General features: G+C 40.6%; 1 protein-coding gene across 29 annotated transcripts in view; it reads left to right on the top strand.

The window, feature by feature from the left end:
* The window catches only part of ptprfa (protein tyrosine phosphatase receptor type Fa), a 211,834-nt gene that overhangs the window by 162,188 nt on the left and 24,228 nt on the right, over positions 1–25,418 (top strand). For 16 of the 29 annotated variants that reach the window (XM_047588233.1, XM_047588230.1, XM_047588239.1 and 13 more), the window contains 5 exons: positions 1,178–1,259; positions 7,427–7,639; positions 18,134–18,297; positions 20,206–20,217; positions 22,416–22,525. In XM_047588233.1, coding sequence (XP_047444189.1) covers positions 1,178–1,259; positions 7,427–7,639; positions 18,134–18,297; positions 20,206–20,217; positions 22,416–22,525 — 581 coding nt within the window. The remainder of the gene's footprint in view (positions 1–1,177; positions 1,260–7,426; positions 7,640–18,133; positions 18,298–20,205; positions 20,218–22,415; positions 22,526–25,418) is intronic. The other 13 variants (XM_047588235.1, XM_047588241.1, XM_047588243.1 and 10 more) reach the window with 3 other exon arrangements.

Consider the following 25,418-nt stretch of genomic DNA (forward strand, 5'->3'; position numbering starts at 1 on the left):
CTGACTTGTTCCAGTGCATTTGGAATTTGGAGGCCAGGTCAACACCTTGTGCTGTTTTTCACGTTTTTTGAGTTGTTCCTAAACCGTTTTTGTCCACACGAATGCCTGGTCCATAGGTTAATGGCACGAGATGCTCAGTGTTATTCACTTCACCTGTTAGTGGTCATAATGTTATGCTTGATCAGTGTATTGTTCAGTATAAAATGTTGACGGTAACTAACATCTTTAAAGCAGTGAATGAAGTTATTAAAATTATTCGCTGTTATCGTTTTCTAACCTTGTGGCAACATAGATTATACAGTTAATAACATGCATCTCTCATTCATGACATCACCAATAATAAAATAATCACTGTGGTTTCTCCTTTTAGAAGTAAACACTTTCTTACTTTTACTCTAAATTAGTCATTGTGATGAGAGGAGTGACCTCAGATCATTTGTGCGTTGTGTCATGACATTTTCTCCAGCACACATTCAGTGTATGAACAACTTTAACACCTTAGACCTTAAAAAAGGTCACTGAGCAGCGCTGCTAAGAGTCTGCAGGGACTTTTTCGCAGCAGGAGTTTTCTTTCTTTTAGGTCAGAAGCGTTTCAAGAGCAAACAAATCGTTCCCTCCTGCAACTCAACCACTCCATCATAACAACCTATAGCCACATGCACATGTACATATCATATTAAGAGCAACCCCAGTGTCACTCTGAGCACTCTCCTGATGCCAGAGAGCAATCTGTTTACGAGCTATTTAAAAATTCATCACCGATCTGAATGGTGCAATTCCGTATTTATTATTTTCTTATTAGCCAACTCGGCACTGCAAATGAAATAGAAATAATTAATAGCGTCTCAAGTGTTTGTGTCTCTGACGACATAGCCCACAAGTGAGCGGTAATTAAGTGGAGTGGAAGTGATAAAGAAAATTAACCAACAGGAGCTCGACGTGGATGTCCAGACCAGACCTCTTCATCAGACCCAGCGCCACGCTGATTGCATCTGGGTTTAGGAGAAGAGGGGAAAGGAGACAGGGAGATTAGTAAATATAGAACGAATAATGAGACGCGCTGTCCAGGCAAACAGCAAGTAGATGGCCGAAATTCAACTAGCATGATGTCATTTTCATTGAAGCTCCACTCGTTTGGTATGCATATATGTTTGTAATGTATTTGTTTTTGATGCAGGTGGTACTACATAGTGGTTGTCCCTGTCACCCCAGCTTCACTAAAGAGATGGGAGCATCCTGAAGACATGGACGTACACGAGGTGAGTGGATGTGTAGCTTGTAATTTAGTAATAAAATAAGAAATGCTATTCAGTTGAGCCGGTAGAGCATCACTGCACCAGGATGGAGATATCATTCACGTTGTGATTGTGAGTTTCACCCACGTATAATGCCACTGTAAGTAGTTGTTCATCCCAATGATGCCATATTGTTGATGATAAATGAAAACCTGAAGTCACCAGAAACAGAAATGACCACGAGTATCCACATCATTTCATGACTACGACTAGTTCACAACTTGTCAACCCATGAGATTCATGTAGACTATGAAGGGCCGCTTAGTAGTACTTGCGCCCCTCAGAAGTTTCAAGATTTCTGCGAAAAAGTACGAAAGTATGTACAGGAGGACAAATTATTGTCCATCTCAGTGTTTCCCATACAATGTTAACTCTATGGCAGCCCACCAGGGTCTAATTTACACTGCCCTGGTCTCAGGGCGAATCGGAAATACTTTTTCACATTTCAAACAAGCTTGTTTTGTGTTTCTTGTTGCTGCTGAAATCATCTCAACCTCCCTCCCTTCCCCAGACCTTCCACATACACCGGTCGCTCACTCGTTCTGTTCTGAATTTACGGAGAAAATGCACAAACAACTCGCGTAGCATGTGAAGCTATTTGTGTTGCTCACCAATAAAAATGTACGTTACTGACACTTTTTAAAACCCGATGCTTGTGCTCTTGACTTTTATACCATGGAGATTTACAATTATTTAAAGAGAGGAAAGGACCCCAGACATAACATGAACTAGCTTAACTTTATAAACGCTAACTAGCAAAGTTAAATTGAAACTCAACAATTAACTATAAATTAGATTTAATAATTTATTTAATCTTATACACATTTCAAAAGCAAATTTAATTTAAAAAAAAAAAAAAATAATCCATGCAATTAGAAAATTTGCTGATGTCTCGTTTGAGTCTTTTTGTCATCGTTGTCATCCACTTATCCGGGTCCGGGCTGTGCAGACATCAGTTTGAGCAGGGAGGTCCAGACGGCCCTCTCCCCAGACACTTCCACCAGCTCCTCTGGACGAACCCTCAGGCGCTCTTAGGCCAGATGGGAGATATAATCCCTCCATCGTGTCCCGGGCCGCCCCCGGGGCCTCCTCCTGGTGGGACACCTCCAGGGACACCTCTAATGGGAGGTTTCTGGGAGGCATCTTTACCAGATGCCCGAACCACCTCAGCTCCTCTCAATGTGGAGGAGCAGCGGTTCTACTCTGAGCTCCTCCTCGTGAGTGTCCGAGCTCCTTATCTCTAAGGCTGAGCCCGGCCACCATGCGGAGGAAACTCATTTTGGCTGCTTGCATCCGCACTTGTTGTTATCGTCATTACCTAAAGTTCAAGGCCATAGGTGAGGGTTGGAACCAGACCAGTTAAGCGCCCGCATCGCTGCAGAGGACGCTACGATGCATCTGTCGATCTCCTGCTCCATCTTACCCTCACTCATGAACAAGATACTGAATGAACGAGACACTTGAACTCCTCCACTTGAGGAAGGACCTGTTCCCCGACTCGGAGTAGGCAATCCACCCTTTTACGACTGAGGACCATGGCCTCAAACTTGGAGGTGCTGATCTTCATCCCGGCCGCTTCACACTTGGCTGTGAACCGGGGTCATAGTTCCAGTCTTTTTTTACAGTGAAATGTAGAAAACTCACAATGTGAGAGAACACCTTTGGGATGAGTTAGAGCTAAGACTGCTCACCAGGCCTTCTCGTCCAACATCAATATCTGACCTCACAAATGCGCTTCTGGAAGAAAATATTCCCATAAACACACTCCTTAACCTTGTGGAAAGCCTTCCCAGACGAGTTGAAGCTGTTGTAGCTGCAAAGGGGTGGGCTGACATCACATTAAACCCTATGGATAAAGAATGGAATGTCACTTAAGTTCATATGCATGTAAAGGCAGATGAGCGAATCCTTCTGGCAATATAGTGTAGCTTCCCCAGTTTTAAACAGGTGTTATAGGATTTTTAACTTCTGTAGAGTTGGTGAGGATAATTTAGTTTGTTTAGTCTACTGTTGACAAGAGCAATAAGGTTGGTAACCCCTTGGCCATTATGTGAGTTGTTAGTAAATACGTATTAAGCTGTTGGAGGAGGGATTTTAAGCAGTGTACAGTGTAAGTGGCTGATAGGATATGTTTAGGATCATTGCCATGCTGAATAATGGATGATTTAGCTGAAACTGAGCAGAATAAGCCCGTGTGTACATCAGCATTCTTCCTGATGTTCCCATTAGCAGTGAAATCCTGAATAAATTGATGGTCCAGTTCCACCGGCATCCAGACATAACCAAACCACAACAGCAGTACCACTGTACCATCTGTTGATTGCAGCGCAGTGTTTGTGTTGTGTGTTTTGATTTGTGTTTGTCTTTTGTGGCTTACCAGTTCTTCGCAACACATTTGCAAACATTTGCAGCTAGCATTATGCTCTGCTTGCTTTGCTGTAATAGGAGTTTTTCTTCAGCATGTAATTTATTTCCCAACTCACCCACTGCATTTTGACCTGCTTATATTGTATTTCAAAATGAACCTTATACTGGATAACATTTGGTATCCAGTATCCACTTTTGAATACATGGAAATGTCATGTGGTCAGTAGGAGACATCAGAGCTGCTCACTCACTGTCATTTTGAAATTTCCAGCCATTATTAAATCCTTGTCCTCTCCTTTGCAAACCATTTTTTTTTAATTCAGACGTTTGTATTTATCCATCAACATACTGATTACTGTATAGGCTAGGCTTGAGAGAAGTAGTCAACTCAATTGCACTAATTTTCTACATCTAGAAGACAATTTAGATTGGATGATGGATACATGGATACATGGATATGATGGTGTGCTAGTCTACCTGTTTTTGTAGCCTGTCCCAGCTCTTTTGGTGCAGCGTCTTGACTTGTGTGTCCATATTTCTGCTACTGCAGAAACTGCAGTAGCAGAAACTGCACTGTACAGTATTTATATCATTTGAGCTTTAGACTTTAGAAAGAGTGTTACAGATTTATTTGACTGATAGCAGTTCTGTTTTGCAGTCAGAACTGGAGAAAGAGCTATTCATTTCCACATATGTCAGTGTCATCTTGACCGTGGCTGGTGCAGCAGGGTGACATGTCAGCCATAGCTATGGATGAGGTGGAGACAGAACGCAGGTGGTGAATAAAGTCGACTCTCCCGCACAAAAACACGCTCACATGTTTTGAAGGAGAACAAACAGCTGACAACCTGCAATGAAGCCCTGAACCTCTTTACTCCGTCTGAATGGATCAGTCAGTCTTCTAACTCAATTCAGTCACGTCTAATCCTTAAGTGTTTATAATTCTTCCGCACAGACCTTTCCTTGAGTTTTTTAAGATACAAGTGTCTTTTATCTTGCAATAAGTGACACATTCTAAGGAATTAATTCAAACGTGTCTGAGAAATAATTCTTGAAAGCATTGCCTATTTGCAAAAAGCTGAAACATACAATACAATACATACAATCTAAGAGACAAGAGTGTTGGTGAGGTCCAGCACAGTGATAGGTTGATGAGGTTCTTTCAGGCATTGTTTCAGTTCTTTTAAGGTGTTTGGTGAGGTTGAGGACATAGCTCTGTCTAGGCCAGTGAAGTTTTTTTTTTTTTTTTTTTTTTTTTTACACTTTCCAAGGTTTATTAACTCAGGCAAATCTTTGTCAAAGTACTATACCTTCATCATCCCAGTAAAGATTTAGAAAATCACGAATGTATTAAGAGCCAGACTTCCACGTATTATTTATTGATTTATTTATTTTTTTAGGTGGCAGGTTGGTCTGTTGGTAATTGATCAGATTTATCAGGTTTATTTGTCACATGCGGGACCAACACAGGGTTACCAGTGAAATGAAATGTTTGCGGACGAGGAACTTGGTCAGTTCAGCCGGAAGTACAAAACAGAAATCGCACAGAGATTACAACATTTACTTAAAAAATGTAAAAAGTCAATTCATTAGTTCAGTCTATTGTTGGCAAGAGAAACAAGGTTGTTAACCCCTTGGCCATTAAGTGAGTTATTAGTTTCACTAGGGTCTGTCTTTGAATGTGTGCTAAGCTGTTGGAGGAGGGATTTTAAGCAGTGTAAGTGGCTGATAGGATATGTTTAGGATCATTGCCATGCTGAATAATGGATGATTTAGCTGAAACTGAGCAGAATAAGCCCGTGTGTACATCAGCATTCTTCCTGATGTTCCCATTAGCAGTGAAATCCTGAATAAATTGATGGTCCAGTTCCACCGGCATCCTGACATAACCAAACCACAACAGCAGTACCACTGTACCATCTGTTGATTGCAGTGCAGTGTTTCTGTTGTGTGTGTTTTGATTTGTCTTTGTCTTTTGTGGCTTAACAGTTCTTCGCAACACATTTGCAAACATTTGCAGCTAGCATGATGCTCTGTTTGCTTTGTTGCAATAGGGACTACTACTCTGTTGATTGCAGCACGGTGTTTCTGTTGTGTGCTTTGGTCAGCTCAGCCAAGTACAAAACAAAACGTAAGTGCCCTAGAATATAATTACTAAAATTTATAGCACAAAGGTTAGAAGATTTAAAAAGTCTTATATGGATGGAGGATTGCGGTGATGTCCTGAGCCGTTTCCACCACCCTCTGTAGTGCTTTCCGTCTTTGACAGTTCCTGTACCATGCTGTGATGGAGCCCGTCAGGAGGCTCTCGATGGTACGCCAGTAAAAGTTTGTGAGGATCTTAGTGTTTGTGCCGAACTTTCTCAGTCTTCTCAGGAAATAAAGCCTCTGGTGAGCTTTCCTGACCACAGTGTTAGCGTGTAATGGCCAGGACAAGTCGTCTGTGATGTGCACATCATAATCATAATCATCATCATCACCGCCGATGTAGACAGTTGATTGCCTGCTACCCTGTTGTCTAGTGTAGTCCACAACCGTGTCTTTAGTTTTGCTGACATTCAGGGAGAGGTTCTTGTCTTGGCGCCAGCTGGACCAGCCAGTTGGTCAGTGCACCCCCTGAGAGCCCTGTCCAGGACTCCAGCAAGGCCAGTTGCCTTGTTGGGATTAACCCTCTTAAGGGTCCGCCACACTTCAGCTGTTTTCATGGTCAGCATGTGGTCCTCTCTGTCCACTTCTAATGGCAGGTGCTGCGATGTGTGCATTGAACCGAGCAAAAAAAAAAAAGGTGTTTAGCGCATCTGGTAGCGATATAGTGGACTGCACGACATCCTTGCTTTTTCCACTTGTAGTCTGTGATGCAGCGTAACCCGTTTCTCAGATGCCTTGGCTTGCCCTGATTAGCCTGCACGGGTCCTATCTGGCATGTGCATCAATTTGACACAAACGTTTTGGCAATCATAATAAATGCTTTATTTAGAGCCCGTCTGATCATCTGACTCCTTGTGCTTCTTGATCCATCTTGCTTAGTTGAACAGTGCTTAACAGCTCTGAGCTACACTGAAAAGGCATAACATTATGTCCCTCTGGTCATAATCACTGGTCCTGTGGTGTTCACATAAACAGCAGGGTTAACTAAACATTCTCACACAGCATTGAAAAATTGTTGTTTGCTGTTCACCTCGAGTGGTTACTGGGAAAACCACCAGTAACCACTTGAAAATTTAATTTGACTTGTATCTTTAATCAGACAAGTTACACAGTATGTGTCTTCCCCTGATTTTTTTCATTTATTTATTTATTTATTTTAGATATTGCACTATTTAATAGTTTGATATGGCAGAGCAGAGAATCACACATAAAATTTACTTTAAGTGGTCTGTGTTCCTATGATGGCTATATGTTATATATATATACAGCCACTTTTGTTTTCATTTTAGCCAATTTATATACACACACACACACACACACACACACACACACACACACACACACACACACACACACACACTCTGGTTCACCAATATGTATTTGTGTTTATTCCTTATGCTTGACTGTTTATCTATACATGATGGTGTTATATTATGTCCACTTTATAACCCTGGTTTTGGTTATTGCTACAAATAAACTCTGGACTCATATGGACACAGGAAAGCCTCTCCTATAGAGATCAATTTTGTTATGTCATGTTGTGTCAGTATGCTCCATTGTCATATCCCCTCATAGTATGCCTAATCAAGTTTCCTGTTGTGTCGTTCTTTTGGCAGCTCTTGGAAGCTGGCGCTGACAGCAGCTTGCAGAGAAAGAAGAGACAGAGCCAAGACTTCCTGCAACCCTATATCGCTGCCAAGCTGGATGCTCTGCCCGAGATCTTTACTCTGGGCGATGAAAATAAATACAATGGCTACTACAACAAACTCCTCCCAGGCCAGCAGCAGTATCGCTGCTTCGTCTTGGCTGACCTGACGGATCACGAGTCTGTGAGTGCTCTCTATGAAATTTATGAGGACGATGTTTAGCAGCTTTAACACAGACTTCACTTTCAGACTTCAAATAAGATGAACAGTATTTGTTTTAGCAAATAGCTGTTGACAAAGATTTTTATATTTACATTTCAAATACATTTTCAAATGTAAATTTACATTTACGATGAACAAGTCCACCAAGTGAATAAGGCCAGCTGGACTTGTAGGATTTCTTGAAGACGTTTCGCCACTCTTCCGGGTAGCTTCTTCAGTTCTGATAAACTAGTGATAAATTGAGGTTTAAATGGGAAAACTCTGTGGGTAACACCCACCCGAACCTTGCTGGACACCAACGTCAAAGTCCTGGCCAGAGAGGACAGATGGTTTGAGAGAGGAGTAAAGGAAGCCATCTACGTCAAAGTGGAAAAACCTTCTCTAAACAGAGGAGGTGGACTGAGATTTAATTTACCATCTATTTACAATTTCGATTTTGACTTCTGTCCCCAAGAAGAACACCATTCACATCTTGAGCCTCCAGGCTCCCATTGACAATAGCCTCGTTAGAGTTGTATTCATAGGGTAAGTAGCCCAGGCACACAGTTCCCCCCATTCAACGACAGGTAAGTACCAGCCATTATGGAAATTAGTGACCCCAGTTTCTAGTCAGCAAATTTCGGGTGGGCGTTACCCACAGATTTTTCCTATTTAAACCTCAATTTATCACTGGTTTATCAGAACTGATGAAGCTACTCGGATGACTAGTCTTGAGTTGTCTTCAACAAATCCTACAAGTCTAGTTGACCTTATTCAATGCTTTTTTGGATTACCATGACCTGGATGACTGAGAACCTTCACAGTCAAGTCAAGCAAGTTCCACAGACTTTTCAAACCTCAAACCTCCCACCAGTCCCTTAGAACTGAAGAAGCTACTCAGATGAGCGACAAAACGTCTTGTCAAACCTCTACAAGTCCAGTTGACTTTTGTTTGGCTCTAAATAAAAACTAATTAAACATACAGGTTTAAACCAGAATGTACAGCATAAGAACCATCTTTACTGCAGTACCTGTTGATGTAGAGGCCAGACAGAACAGTAACAAGGTTGTCTTGTTTGGTAGACCAGTGAATGCGACCTCTTTCAATCAACCTGAAAACATAACTTACTACCTACTTGTATCTACTGAATTGTCTGTGTTGGTCTATGTTTATAAATGTGTTCTTGTTATTTTTCTCCTAATAGAGTGTTTTTGCAATTTGATCAGGATCAGTGAACCATGCTGAGGTGATGATACACATTGATTTTTTTTACCCTGTCAGCCAGACGGCAGATGTGTTGAATATGTCATATCCTTAGATAGATAGATAGATAGATAGATAGATAGATAGATAGATAGATAGATAGATAGATAGATAGATAGATAGATAGATAGATAGATAGATAGATAGATAGATAGATAGATAGATAGAGGCACTCAGCATACATACTCACATAATATATAACAAACACTAAAAATAAAATTAAACAAAAAAAATCTATATCCACAGTATTTACAAGAAATGGCAATGTCGATGTGTTTTAATATTCTATCTATCACTGTTTTGTCAGCATTTGTGGACTTCTAAAATCTTCACGTATATAGTTCTCATAAAACAAGTAAAAACTTTATTTATGGGTCACATCGCAGCGCAGCTGTAGTTTGTGTTGCAAAGGGCCTTGTGTTACTGAATATATAAGGCAGAGCTGGCTGTGAATTGCATTGTTTTTCCTTCTTGGTGTATTTTTGTTCGCCATCCATGGAATGAAAAGGAGGTGTTTCTTCAGGCAGTGTTGCACACATGCCAGGCACGTTGCAGGGATGCAAACGAATCATGCATGCGTCTGCAGGCGACGCTGTGCCGCTGTCACTCGCATTCTTCTTGCCTCCACGTCTTGTCTGTTTGCAAGTGCATTTGTTCCTTGGAACAGTCGCACGACCTTGTCGTATTTTCATATCTTCGTTTAAAAGTGTGTGTGTGTGTGTGTGTGTGTGTGTGTGTGTGTGTGTGTGTGTGTGTGTGTGTGTGCGCGCGTTTGGGTTCTTGTACAGCTACCTTTCTGAGGACCAGTTTGAGTTCCACCGAAGTGAGGACATTTGTGCAAAGTGAGAATATTTTAGCTGGTCCTCACTTCTTTACAGTCTTAACATGACTGTTTGAGGTTCAACACTCGGTTTTATAGTAAAGGCTACAGTAAGGTTATGGTTAGGAATAGGGTAACAGTCAGAGTTACCATACAAACATGTGGTCTGTGTTCTTGTGCAGCTATCTTTCTGAGGACCAGTTTGGGTTCCATCGAAGTGAGGACATTTGTGCAACATGAAGACACTTTGACTGGTTCTCACTTCTTCACCAGACTGTTTGAGATTTAAGACTCAGTTTTAGGGTAAAGGTTACAATAAAGTTATGGTTAGAATTAGGGACTTAGGGTAATGCATTACGTCAACGAATGTCCTCACAACGATAATACATACATACAATACAAACATTCATGTGTGAGTGTATTCTTGCCATTTTTCTGAGGAACTTGCCAATTTCTTCACGAGGCTGTTTGAGAATTACAATTTAGGATGAGGATTAGGGTTAGGGACTCAGCAGTAATGGTTAGGGTAAAGGGCTATGGGATGCAATGTGGCAATAAATGTACCCAATGAGATGGTGTTACCAGAAAGATTAAAAATAGTTAATGGCTAATGTGCCCATCAACCACCTCAATGTTTACTGTGGTTTCTTGTTGGTCATCTCTCTTCCTGGGAACACTCAGAACTACAGAAATAGAAAACTAATCACATCCAATGAAAACACAGGAAGTGAGCTTAGCTTTCATTTCTGCTGGTAAGCTGCTGGCAGGGTATGGGCGAAAAGAAAAGAGTAGCAAGAAAAAGAAAGAAACAGGACTGGAGACTGAAGGAAAAGGGCATCATGGCTTTTTGTGGCACCCTGCTAGCAGAAAAGCTAGGATGCATGAAAATGGATAAAAAGAAAAAGGCCATTTAAAAACTGTGATCACTTCGAGCAGAGGCGTCTGTGCTGTGACATACTTGAGAAATCAATGCAGAGAAAATGTATTTCAGATTCAAGAGGAAGAGACGGATGCTAAATTTTGAGGTGAAAAGACACAGAATAAAGACAAGGATTGTAGTGCCAAGACGACTGGGAATAATGGGAAACACAGCACGGCTTCTGTCAAGTTTCATCTTAGACGGAGGAGCTGTGAAGAAACGTCAGAGAGAAGAGATCTGGGAAGTAGAACAGCTGTCAAAATATTCTACGATTACACATCGTTTCTGCTAATTATATCAGACACTTTTTATTTTATTATGGACAGTGAAAACTTCAGCAAAATATCTCTCCTATTTATTTTATTTTATTTTTTTATACCACTGATAGATTACTATACTGTATACAGGGTAGTGTGATTGAGATTCATATCTTCAAAACTTCCCCTGAGATTTTTTTTGAAATATCCATTAGAATTGTCCAGCTGCACATAAAACCCTTGAACACTGTTATTTAGGGGAAAAAAGTTTTTTGAGCTGAAGGCTGTGCTTTGCTTAAATTGCCTAAATCCACAACAGAAAAAAAAAATGAAAGAGCTGAAGAGACAGAGGAGCATTTTCAAGGTTTTAAGGTTTCTTCTGTAGACAGTGTGCAACAAAGTAGACTTCTTATTCCCGTTTGTTTCAGTATATTCTTTCTTTTATTTATCTTATCTTTATTATCTTATATATTCTTATTCTCATCAACACCACTACCCTATGAAACTACATATCACATGGCTAAAGCCCAAACAGAGAAAGACAACACATGTTGCAAATACAGTTTATTTATTTGCAACCATTTTTCACATTATAGGAGACATTTGTCTGATTGATGTATTTTTATTTAATCATATTACATGGGACAAACGTGTTAACATATTAATGCTGGAGAACCTGCTGATCTTTGGGATTCAATTGTAAACTAAAAATATCTTGTAAATTTCAAATTAAAATATCTATTCTAGCTCTTAGTTTGAAAGTTCTGTCACTTGAACAAAACATATTCGGACCTTTGCTGAATGTTTTTTCTTATGTAACAATGTAACATTCTCAGGACCAGATAAATCTGGGAAGCAGTACAGAATATATTTATCACAAAAAGCAGCAGTGTTCTGCAACAACTCAAAACTGCAAACACACCAAGGAAATAAGAAATTCGGTTGCCATGTACTTTTTGGAAAACAGCGAGGAAATAATGGATCTGAGGAGGGAACCGAGACAATTTGGCTGTGGGAAGCCTACAACACTACACCTGCTGCCAACTGGTGCACATTTACTTTTTTTTTTAATAAAATGGAACAGAATGAATTTAAACATAAAACCGAAAAACACAACATCCAAGAAGCTTTCTCATAGGACATGATGTCTGCACAATTACTGTGCAAAAAAAAAGCAACACTGCAAAAAAAAAAGAAAAAAAGGCACCAGCTCAATAAGTTAACCTGGCTCGTTTCTGTCATTTGTAATCAACTTAACATAATGAGTTAAGACATTTCCACTTAATTTAATGAATTCTGGTATTAAGTGCTATTAGGGGCAACTTAAGGGCTAAAGCCAGTTCACTGAAATGGAAATTTCAGTGTGTCAACCGAACCTGACAATATGAGTTTTACAATGGTAACTGGATCTCTCATGAACCGATGTGAGCGTTGGTGTGGTAGCAATATTAATGCGGCATAAAAAATAGTGCTTGAAATTGTGTCTTGGTCTGATAAGGGACTGAAACTTATCATATAAGATCTTTTAATGTCAAAAGCTGCCTTAAAAACAAGAGTTAAAGAAAGCTGAAAGGTAAAAATGGTTTGAATATATATAGTTAGTTAAACTGAAGAATGTAAGTTGAAAGGTGTGTGATTGTGTGTTTTGTTGATAAGACATGGCAAGGATTCAAGCACTGGGTGATGTAATGTAGTTAGTAGTTTGAACTCAAATTATCAAGTTCAAATTCTACAAAATCATGAGTTACATAACTGAAGTTTGTGAGTGGAAACAACCATAAATTAATGTAATAAGGAAATAAGTTTTATTTAATACATAATGTAACATAGTCATGTTTCAAGTTCAAACTATAAATGGTCGTTAATTAAGCCATTTGTATCACTTACTCTCCTGAGCTGAAATGAAGTTTTTCTCAAAGCTGAGTTTACTTACGCATTTAAAGCAGCTTTTGAACTTAAGTTTCTAAGTTAAACCAACCTGAGATTTATTACAGTGAAGTTAAAAGGGGGGAACAAACACTATTCCAACACAGAGCACAGCAGCTACTACCTTGGTACGATTTTGGTCACTTCGGTTCATTCGTATCAAATGGGGATATATATACCCACAAAGTGGCATTTATTTTGTCAGCCCAGGATAAAAGAAGATGTCTCCTTTTTTGTATTCCCTGCTGAGGAAATTAAGTTTCCCCCTTTTGAATTCATTTCAAATTCTCCACAAGAGTGAGAGCCATCATTTCCAATAGTGATATTATGTTGTCTGACTTCCCGTGAAGGTAACCTAGTGACTTGTAGTGATTTGTGGGTCAACGTATGTACCACCACAGCTTGAGTGCAGGGTATTCAAGCAGGTAATGAAATGAACATGCACTAACTGCCGTGAGCAGCTCTATTGCAACAACGCAGGCCAGGCTACATCTAGTTAAAACAGTGGTTCAAACATGCCTGACAGTAACTGGTGGCTCTCTGGGAGAAGACCAGGTGACCTTTTTCCATATCTTGTCGAGCAGCGATTCATCCAGGTTCTCCACAAACATAATGTGTTTCCTTTAACTGGATGAGTTTAGGCACATTGGAGCTAAATTAAAATTCTCTGCACTTTACAGTGATTAAACTGACAAGAACCAGTAAACTCTCGATTCATACTGAACAATTTAGTTCCTGCAAAAGCTGAGATAAACACTAAAACATTCTTTATATGTATAATGGAGACACTTGTTGTTCATTGATGGACTTGTCTTTGTGATACCGCAGCCTGAAGTCTGAATGTCTTACTGTTGTACACATCAACTAAAGCCAAGTGACTTTTCACTGTCTTCCCATTGTCTTTATTCATTTAACTACCATAACATTTTCATGTAAACGCAGGCACTTTGTTTAGCACATCACATGTTTTCCTAAACCATAGTTGGTTCCAAATCAGGGTTTTTTCCTATGCTTTAAAATTACAGAATACATTAAAAGATACATTTAAAAGATATGTTTGATAATCAGGAGTGATTACAATACCCACTTCCATCTGTAGATATATACACCTATTCAAATGTATTAGCTCTGTAACTTTAGAGTTTGATGTGTCTGAAAGGGTCTAAGACCATGAAATATCAAAACTTATTTGTTTTGTTTCAGCGTCCTACAACATGACAAATGTGCAAAAAAAAAAAAAAAGAAAAAAAAGGACCCTTTCCACAAAGTTTATGTATAATTCATCTGTAGCTGTCAGCCTTGATATCATAAACCCCAACAGTGCATGCTAAAATTACAACGTGGGGGACAAAAATTAAATTAAAAAAAAAATGTGTGGAAATTAATGAATCAATAAGGAAACAAAGCTGACATGAGGTGACATTGCTTTAACAAGCAGCGATTTTTTTTTTTTTTTTTTTTTTTTACAACATTCACCCAGAGGAGCTAGAGCCTGAGCTGGAGCTGCAGTAGCCTTGATGAGCCAGAGTCCCATCAGGCTTACAGGAATATTTATAGTCCCATTCACCAACACAGTCCAACTTACTGCACTTGTCTCACGGACCGTAAAGTGACAAGTTATTTAAGGTGAATTATGTCTTGCAAATCTATCCATGTAACTGCTGTTTAATGTTTATTGTGTTGCCAATATCCAACTGCTTCCAACTCTCCAGTGCAGCTCACTAATCCGGGTGTTTTATGGACGAGATGTGACAGTGCTGCTGTTCAGTCTTTTTTTTTTTTTCCAATTCCTCTAATGATGGGGTTTTTGCACCCCACCTTCTGCCGAGACTTACCCAAAGTGAGGGGCCTCGGCGAAGGTTTTTAGGATAACAAATTTAGTCCTTGCAAACTGGACTTAGACTGATAGGCAATTTTAAACGAATTTACATGTCAAAGTCCATTTACCACCACGGCGCCGGAGGAGCTTCTGTTTATCAAAGTGACACCACTCCAGAAATCTTGGCTTGGACTCCACAGAGACTGTAATGTGAAATTTGTTTTAGTCTAAAGCAAAAAGGAGATCTTACAAGAAGAGAGGGTCCACCAAATTGCTATTGGTTGCTTTAAGGGAAATAATCTTAATCTTTGACACATTTAACCGTACTCTCTCATGAGTCCCCCAAGTTAATGAAAGTGCTTATTAAATGATTAGCGTATGGCTTTGAGCATCAACAAGTTGCAGTGAAATTATTATTTATTCATGGGAAAAATTATATGTGGTACTTTCAACAAGTGCTTCGTTTGTGTTGTTGTCACTGGAGGTCATATTCTTTGTAATTTCTCCATTGGGGTGGCTGTGGCTCCGCTCAAGGTACATGGACCACGTGATGAAGTATACTTGAGTACTTGAGCAAGTTCCTCCCAGTGTCTGGCACCGGTATGTCAATGTCAGTACTTTGAAATCTCACCATCCCATATTGAAGCTGGAAATATTTCATGAAGAAAAAAAAAATGGAATTGATTGTAAAAAAATACTGCTCTGTTGGATGGGACAGAAGTATTGCACAGATACTTACCTCCTCCTCACTGTCATTCCATTGATAGCCCAGATTTTTTTTTTTCCAGTTGTCTGCACCATATAACGAGTAGGTAGAAACGTACTATATAAATATGAGATATGTGTTGTAGACTGCTCCTGTGCATGTGAATATAATAAAATCACTGTCAAACAGCTCCTTTTCAGACCAGGGATTAACATGTGTCCTGAGAGAAAGTACAGATAATAATACATCTGGTCTTATTGCAGCACATTATTATTGAAATAAATGACATGATGAAATAGTGTGGAAAATAGAAAATGTAGGCGCTGATAACATTGCATAATGCTGTTGTGTTTCAGGGTGTTCCTAAGAGTGTTGTTGTAGAGGTGCTTAGCTAAGGTGCATGAGTCCAAGGAAAGTTGATGGTGACTTCTTGTTTCCTTTCTACAATCCACCAGGTGACTCACAGGCCACTAGTTTGAACAATCTGTTGCTGTTCATTTTATTGTCCTCCCAAAACCAAGCTTCTCCCCCCCTGATTCAAGTTGGTAGTTAGTTAGTTAGTTAGTTAGTTGTGGTCTGCTCAGTGCTGAACTCACACCTTTATGGCGGAGGCTAAAAGGCCGTCTTCATGAAGTCCTCATTCTCATGCTTTCTGCAGAGAAGCGCTTCCTTAAAAGAACTTCAATATCCACCTATAAATAAAGGGAATTCACTGTGGTGAAGCTGATAAGGTATCAGCTTCAACTCATATCTTCAAGTTGGTCTCACTGCGTAATATATCTTTGCCAAACTCCCCCTGGTGGTGGTAACAAGAGGAGGCTTCCCGCTCAGTTAACTTTGCACTTTTGAAAAAAAAAAAAAAAAATCTCTCTCAAGAAAAAAGATGAACATAAGAACAGTCGCTCTGATGTCGATATTTCCTTGTACACCCTCGTTCTCACGGTCTTTACTTTTTTACACTTGGTATCGGGTTGGCCCAGTGGTGTGGTGGTCTGGGTTTGAGTCCAGCCTTTCTCGGTGGAGTTTGCATATTCTCTCCGTGTCTGCGTGGGTTCTCTCTGAGTACTCTGGTTTCCTCCCAACCCCCCAAAAACATGCTCGTTAGGTTGATTGGTGATCATTGTTACAAGAAAATCAAGTTAACTGATCAAAATATAATTACGGCTCAAAGTATTAGTACGTAGAACTCAACATTTTAAGAAAATCAAGTGATCTGAACACAACATAATTAGATGGCAGAATTATATGTAGTTTTCTGCAAAACTTAAGATTTTGAGTTAGTCTTAAAAACTTCTTAAAAATCTATTGCAGACGGTTGCCTTAAATTTTTGAGCTTTGGTGGCCTTTTCATTTTATATCGATGATCCACCCTCATTTCCACTATACTCACTCACATTTTCATTTAATTAATAGTGCACCCTGCTCTACCTCATGTAATAGTGAGTCATTCCTTTGCCTTTTCTTGTAGATTAAGTGCAGCGGTTGAATCGCCGTCAGTGCTGCTTCTGCTGCTCTTTATTATTAATTTGCTACTTATCATGTACACGATGCACTGAGCAGCATAGCAAGGAGTGAATACTTGCCTTTACATCCAAATCTGCTTAACGCCCATCTAGTGGTTGGTATTTAGTATCCAACTTGAAATTATCGAGTTAGCCTGCTGTTAATTTGCCCATCGAATGTGTTGCTTTAAGTGTCGGTGCAAAAGTTTCCCTCCTTGAGAGATTTGATAGGAGCTGCCACAGCCTCCCACGCCACATTTCCATGAGAAAGCACTAATAAAATGAAACGTTTCATTGAGTGACCATTAGGTGATGACTGAACAATAACTGCTGATAACGCAGATGAAGCAGAAGACCTCTCATTTGTCTCACTTGTGTTTTTTTTCCACGGTGCTGTAATGGAACATCAGAACATCATGGACTCAGTGCAACATTTTATCGTCATCTTTATAGTTTTTAAATGACAATAGCACTACTGTGATACGTTTAAGAATGCTGTGACTACAGTAACATGTGTAAAGTAAAACTATAGTTTAAATATAATGATTGAGAATAAATTAGTTTTCCATGGATTTGTTGGAAGAAAGAGGAAACTGTAATTTTAATGGCCAGCTTGTTGCTGAACTAGAAGCCAATGTGGCTTGGAGATTAATTTTAATCATTTGTCACGGTGATATAATTCCTTATACCTTTTATTATTGAGAGCACCTTCAGGTACCATCAATCCATCCATCCATCCATACATCCATCCATACATACATACATAAATACGTAAATGCATACATGTATCAGCTACACCCACTTTGTTCTGTAGTAATTATGCTCATCTGAGACGTTCTCCGAGCAGCTGTAAGAATTAGTCCTGTGTGGTTCACACCCAGGGCCGACCTCAGGCCTCCATTGCTATTCCGAAGGTGTAGTGAAGTCGTGGGCCTTGCGTTGTTGTTGGATTTTTTTTTCAAGGAATATCACAGATGTGATTCCTTCACCGTCTCATCCCTGCATACAAATGAACTGCACACCTCTGTTAAGGACGGGTACACTGTACAATAAATGTAGTAAATGCACAGGTGACACCGTATTCCAAATACTATAATTCATTCATAATAATGTGTCACCTTATCTGTTGGCTAATCCTGAAATACATATTTAAAACTCTTGATGTGCAATGCAGTCATGTTCACGTCAGCATTATGCTCTTGCGTGCTTTGGCTTGGTGTGTCTTATGATTCTGAAGTGACTTCTCTGGTGGTTTTCCTTCAGCAGAGGACGTTCTCAGCCAGCCCATTCTCCGAGCCCTTCACGGTGAAACTCAGCGGCGTGATCCGGCAACCTCAGGAGGACCCGGAGATGCTGTGGGTGATGGGTCCCGTGCTGGCTGTCATCCTCATCATCATCATAGTCATTGCTATTTTACTCTTCAAGAGGTGAGAACCATTTTTTTGTAGTAAAAGGTTCTGATAGATGCAGTTGTGCAGGCCAAGTATAAAACTATATAGACCTGTCGTAGAATTGAATCACAACACATAAAAATGCAAATACGAGGTGAGTAAACTGGATCTTTGTCAGTGAAGCTAAATGTGATTTCACGTGTTGTTTAAGTCCATATTATCTTTGTTCATTGTTGTCAAGCTAACACTATTATGGAAACTACTTCTATTGTGTCTTGTTTGGCTGAAATTAAACCAAACCACTCCTCTGACCTTTAGATAAAACATTAATGTTCAGTCTGCTGTTTATGTCTAATCCACATCCCAACAGACTATCTGTTCGTAAAATATTTGCACTTCTTGATGCACTAAAAATGAAATATCGTCGGCAAACAGCAGCGTCAGTATACAAATGATCTCATTTGGGTCATCTATTATAAAAAAAAAAAAAAAAAAAAGAAATGGCTGTAGTTTTAGTGAACCTTAAAGGCAACTCATCGTGTTCTCCCTCGTATCATCTAGTTGAGTGATCATTTCAGTGCAGTCCAGAGAGAGACCCGAAGCATTTTTATTTTCAGCACAACGGATGATGAGCAGCAAGAAATGGTCAGAGTGGAATATTTTCTAAAACAGGGGCAGACATTTGTCTTGGCTGAGCTGCCTTGAAGGCAAAAGTCCTCCATGGCCATATGGGAGGGATGTGCTGTGAGTTGCCTCATGGCCCTTTCTCTTCAAAGCTAAGCTCATGGCTTTGCGTGCTTGGGTCAAACATCTGGAGCTACTGACTGGCTTAATTCAGGCTTCCATATGGATAGAAATGCTGTGTAGTTAGAATTTCTAAACTGTTGTGCTATCAATTCATTCCTATTTATATGTGTAGTCTTTTTTTAGTCTTTTTTATTTTATTTTATTTTTTTTATAGAGCAACAGACATCTATTACATACCATATTTGACTGCTATTGAGGAAGTCACAGGGCTGAACACCAATCCGGCATAACATTATGACCTAATGTTGTGTGGGTCTCTGAGAGGGGTCCTTTAGACATGTACCACCCACTTTTAAACCAGACTGGGCACCCCCACCCCAATGGCAATCCCATCAATAAGCAACCTGACACATAAGAACGGTTTAAGAACAACTACAAAAAACACTGAAAACAGCGCAAGGTGTTGACCTGGCCTCCAGATTCACTAGATCCCAAACGGATCAAGTATCAGTGGGATGTACTGGGACATGGCTGATCCACAGAGACCCCTCTCCTTAATTCATAGGACCCAAAGGCCCCCCCAGTAATAATTACTACCAACAACATAGTGTTTCCAGACACCACAGAACACCCTCAGAAGGCCTATGTCCATTCTCTGATGAGTTACAACAGCTTTGGAGGCACAAGGGGGACCTACAAAATATCAGGAAGGTGGTCATAATCTTATGCCGGATTGGTGTATAATCTCATATGTGTTTTCAGGTCTTCACTTTTATCATATCTCAGTGGAGTGAAACCAGCTCAGGTCAAAGTTGTGACGCAGTCTTACTCCCGGTCCTGGTATCCGGGTGTTGATAACACTACCTTTTGTCTCCCGTGAGCTCTTTTCTGTTCACTGGAGCTGCACCTCTCTGCGATTCATTTGAAGATGATATACCGATGTATCAAACCACGAGACAGCAATAAAAGATGACGTGCGTAAGCCGGCTGTGCATCAGATAAAAAGCGGAGGGGAGGTGTAAGAAGTAATAAGCGAAGTTCTGTTATGTTCTCTGTCAGGTGCTCTTCCTTTTCGCTGCAACACTTTTGTTTTGATGATGACAGCTTGTAAATCTCTCTCTCTCTCTCTCTCTCTCTCTCTCTCTCTCTCCTCTCTCCTCTCCCTCTCCGCTGCCTGTCTGCTGTCTGTGGATGCAGCAAACAAGAAAGGTTAGTATTTCTGTCTGTCCTTACGCCTCGGTCCCCCACGCACTGACCTTCAGCCGTTTCTGCATCTAATCTGAGCTTTGTAAAGCATGTGTTTCTGGACAGACGTGTCTGTTTCTTTTTCACAGCTTCACTTCAGCCTCACCAAGCCATACTCCGCTTCAGTTCACAACACTGTGTGTGTGTGACTTCATTGTGCCATTCACATTGCATATTTGCGTGTGTTCTGAGTGTGCATTTGACAACGCCTCCCCTCAGACAACCCTCCCTTGGTGGTTTCTTCACCTCTTCACCCCTCCCACAACTACATCTTCCCCTGCTAAACAAGTGCCAGACTTGAAAAATCCAATAACTGAGCTCACTGACATCACTTTGACTTACTTGCCTGACCTGCATAATACATACTTAATGTTTTCATTGCCAATGCACACAGAACCAGTCGATATATATATATATATATATATATATATATATATATATATATATATATATATATATATATATATATATATTTTCTTTTATTATTTGACAAGTGAGGTGGGGGGGTCTAGTAGATGCCCAGTAGATCATTCCCTCTGGAATCAAACTGAGTGGAAGTGCATCAGTATCATGTCGCTACACAGCTTCAGTCAGATTGTGGTTAGCTTTACATATAGCACAAAGAGCCGAGGCAGCGGGAGTATGAGTCATCTCACTAATTAATATGTATCCTTTCTGTTTATCTGTACACAAACTGAAATGTTAAATGTAGTTTAATACGCAGACACGGAATGAATATCTCATGTGTCATTTAAAATCAATAAACCCTTTCTGCAAATCTCCATTTGTGCAAATCACACCAAGCCAGAGTTGTAACTTCCGTGCACCGTGTTAGAGATTCAGAGCCGCCTGCTGATAAACACCCAGAGCCCTCCAAAAACTGCTGACTTTTTCACTTCAGATCTTCAAACTCCAATTATGAATTTTAATAGGTTGCACTCACAAGAAGCGAGGTGATAAGACGGGTGTCAGACAGTTATACTAGAACACTTAGCTCAGTCTTTCTCAAACTTACAGTCCCCCTTACCTTGTTTTAGTGTAAAACATGCCAAAGCTTTTACATCAACTTCAGGGTTCCTTTTCAGAGGAAGCCCCATTTGAAATATTACTGGCAAATACACTGAACAACTGTGTAATGTCTAAATATTTTCAGTATCTATCACTTCTGTGCTGGAGAAAATCATTTTTCCATGCATGTTTGTAGCACACTGTTGCACATACAGTTGGCTCTCGACCACCACCATTAACCATATCAGGCTGTTTCGGTAGTTGCTTAGTTTCCTTTTCACAAAGACAAATTATGGGGACCAATCCAATGAACGTCCAAATGCCAACTCCACGCTGTACCAGTGGAAGACCGTCTCCCAGGGACTAAAAGCATTTGTCTTTTTAAACCAGTATTTCACCATCCCTGGTCTATCCGGCCCTATTTCAAAGCTGTTTCAAAGATCCGGTCCCTAACTACCATCTCCAGTAATGTATGAGGAGTTTAGGCTTTCTCTCCAGGGCCATGGCCCACAGTTCTCTTTCATGCGTTTTTCCTTGGTTATTCATTTATTCGTAAGGAGAAACTAACAGTGCCCGCTCCCTTGGTGCAAAGAATGCACTGCCACAGTCAGACGCTTCAGTCCTCCACCTCCTGTTGATTGGCCAAAGGCTGTGGGCCGGGAGTCTGAACAGGAGTGCTTGGAGTGATTAGGTCTGCCAGCGTGCAGTGGTTAACTCTTTACAACTTTTCAGCACCGATGTGCAGAGAACGACTCAGACGCCCCATTTTGTTCTCCGGAGCTCATGTTGACCAATCACCTCGGTGGACATTGGTGGGAAGTCACGCCACTGGAGGAAGAAACCTTTGGCACTTTTGGCCAAGAGCAAGATGAAGTCTTTTAGGCTAATGAAACAAATGGGACTCTCACTGGTCCTTCCCATTATGCGATCTGTTGAAGCCGTTTCTGGCTGCGCAGTGTTACACACATACACTCATAAGGAAGTTGAAGAGCCGGTGATGTGTAGCCAGACGTATTGCCGTCCTATTTGTGTTCTTATAATCTTATCACGGTGTAGCGTAGTATCGGCATGTCTCTCTAGATTGTCGTCTAATTTGGTTGCGAGTTACCTCATCTCTCGCTGCCTCTTTTTTTTTTTTTTTTTTTTTCCATCAGGAAGCGAACATCTCCTGCCAAAGATGAGCACATGGTGGGTGTGAAGGACTCACTGCTGGCTCACTCCTCAGACCCCGTGGAGATGAGGAGACTCAACTATCAGACACAAGGTACCAACGCACAAACATGCAGACTGTTCCCAGCACCTATGTACTGACCTTTATTCGTACAGATCTGCCTCGTCACATACTGCACTGTTAATCCTCCAAAGGTTAGTCAGTGTAATTCAGTTCCAGAGTGAACCACAGTACACTTTATTTATTTTTTTTAGGAATTTATTTAAAACATTGTCCATTGAGTGGTGAATTTGGCCACTTTGGTCCTGGAAATTAAAAGCTTCATCATGTTTGATCACAGATAGCAGATCCACCTAAAACTCTCTCTTCTACCAGTGTTTCCCTGTGTGTCCCTTTATTTCTATATTTAGTTGTGCTGAATTGGGAGAAACTTACAGCACCAGGGGCTACATACATTTTTTGGCTCCTGTTTTCAGCATTATTGGATACTGTGCCACTTGAGCCATGAATCGAAAGATCCCAAAAAGTCCGGAAAATAGCCAAAGACATCTTAATCAAACTAATGAAACAGGAATACCAAGCTTTTCTGCTTATTTGTTTGTGTCACATATCTGTGAGGCGCCAAAAAGTGAGCGGATCTCAAGGATTAATTTCGAGGCCGAATCGAAGACCATCTCTTCAGAAATGTTTCCAGTCATTGTGAAGAGACTCGGGTGTTATTCAGTGCGCCGCTGTACGAAAAAAAGAATCAGGGAATTGTTCCAGTGTGATCTTCACAGCACACATGTTTGCGGACGTGTTCGATGGCACGGACAATCGAGCTTTGTGAGGAGCTCAGAATAGGAGTTGTTCATCAGGCTGTAAAAGGTTACGAACCCCTCTATAAAGGGACAAAAAGGAGGAAGTGGAAGACCGCTGTTCAATAACAAAGATCAGTCCAAATCCAAGATTCATACTCGTCCGAGAGGTCAGTGGCCGAGACAAAGTGCTCACTTCAGTCCAATAGGAATGTCGTGTTTGGACATAAAGCAAACAGCTCATATGAAGAAACCAAAACATCTTAAAACTGAAGTTGTTCTCTCATAAGGAGTGGGCTATAAGTCCAAAGTCCAAGCTGCTCTGGATGTCTGATCAGGAACGAGGGATCATACACTTTCGCACCTCACATGTATCTACAATTGATTCACTTTCTTGGATAAACAAATACTGTCTACTGTCAGGACAAGACAGAAAAGAAAATGTTTGGCGCAACATAACTGCATACTTGCATAATTCTTCACATTGTGTTTGGCTGCAGATACAATTTCCATTATTACACAAAATTCACCATCCAGAGTTGTTGAGCGCTGGTGTTTGCAACCACCTTTTCATGTGTACTTTATTTGATCGTTTATGTTCCAAACGTTGAGGTAACCACCCAGCGGAGAAAATTGCGTTTGCTCTAATAGTAACATTTCATTCCGTTTCATCATCCAAGTGGTAGAAAAGGAGCCCCGCTGTTGTTCGCCGTGCACAGAAGAAACATCTCTCTCGTTGAGGATACATTCTGACGCCTTGCAACTGCGGACGTATTTAAAACCCGCAAACATGCTTGAGCCAGTGAACACAGCGGCCTGTATTTTATTTCTGTGCTGTCAGTAACTCTCTCAGATTTTTTGTCTTTTCGTGCCCCCAGTCACTGTCTCTTGTCTGTCGGCTCCATTGATTTTTACTTATCAGTTTAGCACCTTCAAAAATACATCTCTTATCTCTTTCCTCCACCTGCATTTCGGTGGGAAGATTTTGAGCTCGGTGTGTGTGTCGGTGTGTCCATGTTCAGACGGAGGACATTTACCTGTGGAAGACGTAGGAAGGAATTAGGACGATGTTGTTTACTGAAAAAAATACTTAGACTTAGACGGACTTTAATGATCCACAAGGGAAATTAATTGGTCTTTGTAGCTTAATTGTTATAGAAAAAAAAAAAGATGAGCTGTTATACAGCTGGATAGAGTAAGATATTAATGAAGTACTGTAGTGTTCGTTGTGGGAGAGGAGCTGAATCACGTTGCTGGAGAACGAGCTCCTCTGACCCTCTAGTGTTTGGTGTAGTGGATGGGATGGATTGTGCATAATAGAGAGTGGTTTATCCAGTGTCCTCCTGTCCCTCACTGAGACAAATGTATCCAACTCTCTACCCATCACATGTCCAGCCTTTTGGATCAATTTGTTGATCTTTTTTGCTGGTACTACTCCCACAACAAACCTCAACAAAGCAAAAGGGCACTCGCTACAACAGACTGGTAGAAAGACTCTAGTAACTCACTACACACACTGAAAGACCTGAGCTTCCTGAGTAAGTAGAGTCTGCTCAGGCCCTTCTTGTAGACGGCATCACCGTTGTCCCTCCAGTCCACTACTTCCACCTCCAGGCCCAGGCTGGTGATGTTCTCCACTGATGTCCTCTTCCTGCTGAAGTCAGTGACCAGCTCCTTGGTCTTGTCCACCTTCAGGGGTGGGTGGTTTGCCTACAACCACTCCACAACGTCTCTTATTGGCGTCCTATTCTCCGTCCCTGCTACACCCCACCACTTCTGCAGATGGCAGCCGTCATGTGTACACCTGGTGGCAACACTAAAAAACTGATTGATGACGCTGCATCTTGATGTGACGTCTAATCTGTGAATCTATTTCCATTTCATGGTTCATTAAGGACAATATTCCACATTATCTGTTTTACTGTTTTCGTTCGATTGGTTATTTGTGTTAATTAAGTGGAATTTCCAGTTGCATGTCAGTAACTGTCAGAGAGCAGAAAGAGCAGAATACGCTCATACATCACACTCAAGTTGTGAACATCTGAATTGCCGTAATTCAGGAGATCAGAAACAAATGTGAAGTATGCATTTTACGATGCCCAGTATGGTGCCCATTTTTTACCCGCCTAACAGTCATTTGCAATGCAAAAGGGGCAGGTAAATGGCCCAAAGTCTGTTTTTACAAATGG

The sequence above is a fragment of the Mugil cephalus genome, chromosome 6, assembly GCF_022458985.1.
Source record: "Mugil cephalus isolate CIBA_MC_2020 chromosome 6, CIBA_Mcephalus_1.1, whole genome shotgun sequence".
In the NCBI taxonomy this organism is placed as follows: Eukaryota; Metazoa; Chordata; class Actinopteri; order Mugiliformes; family Mugilidae; genus Mugil; species Mugil cephalus.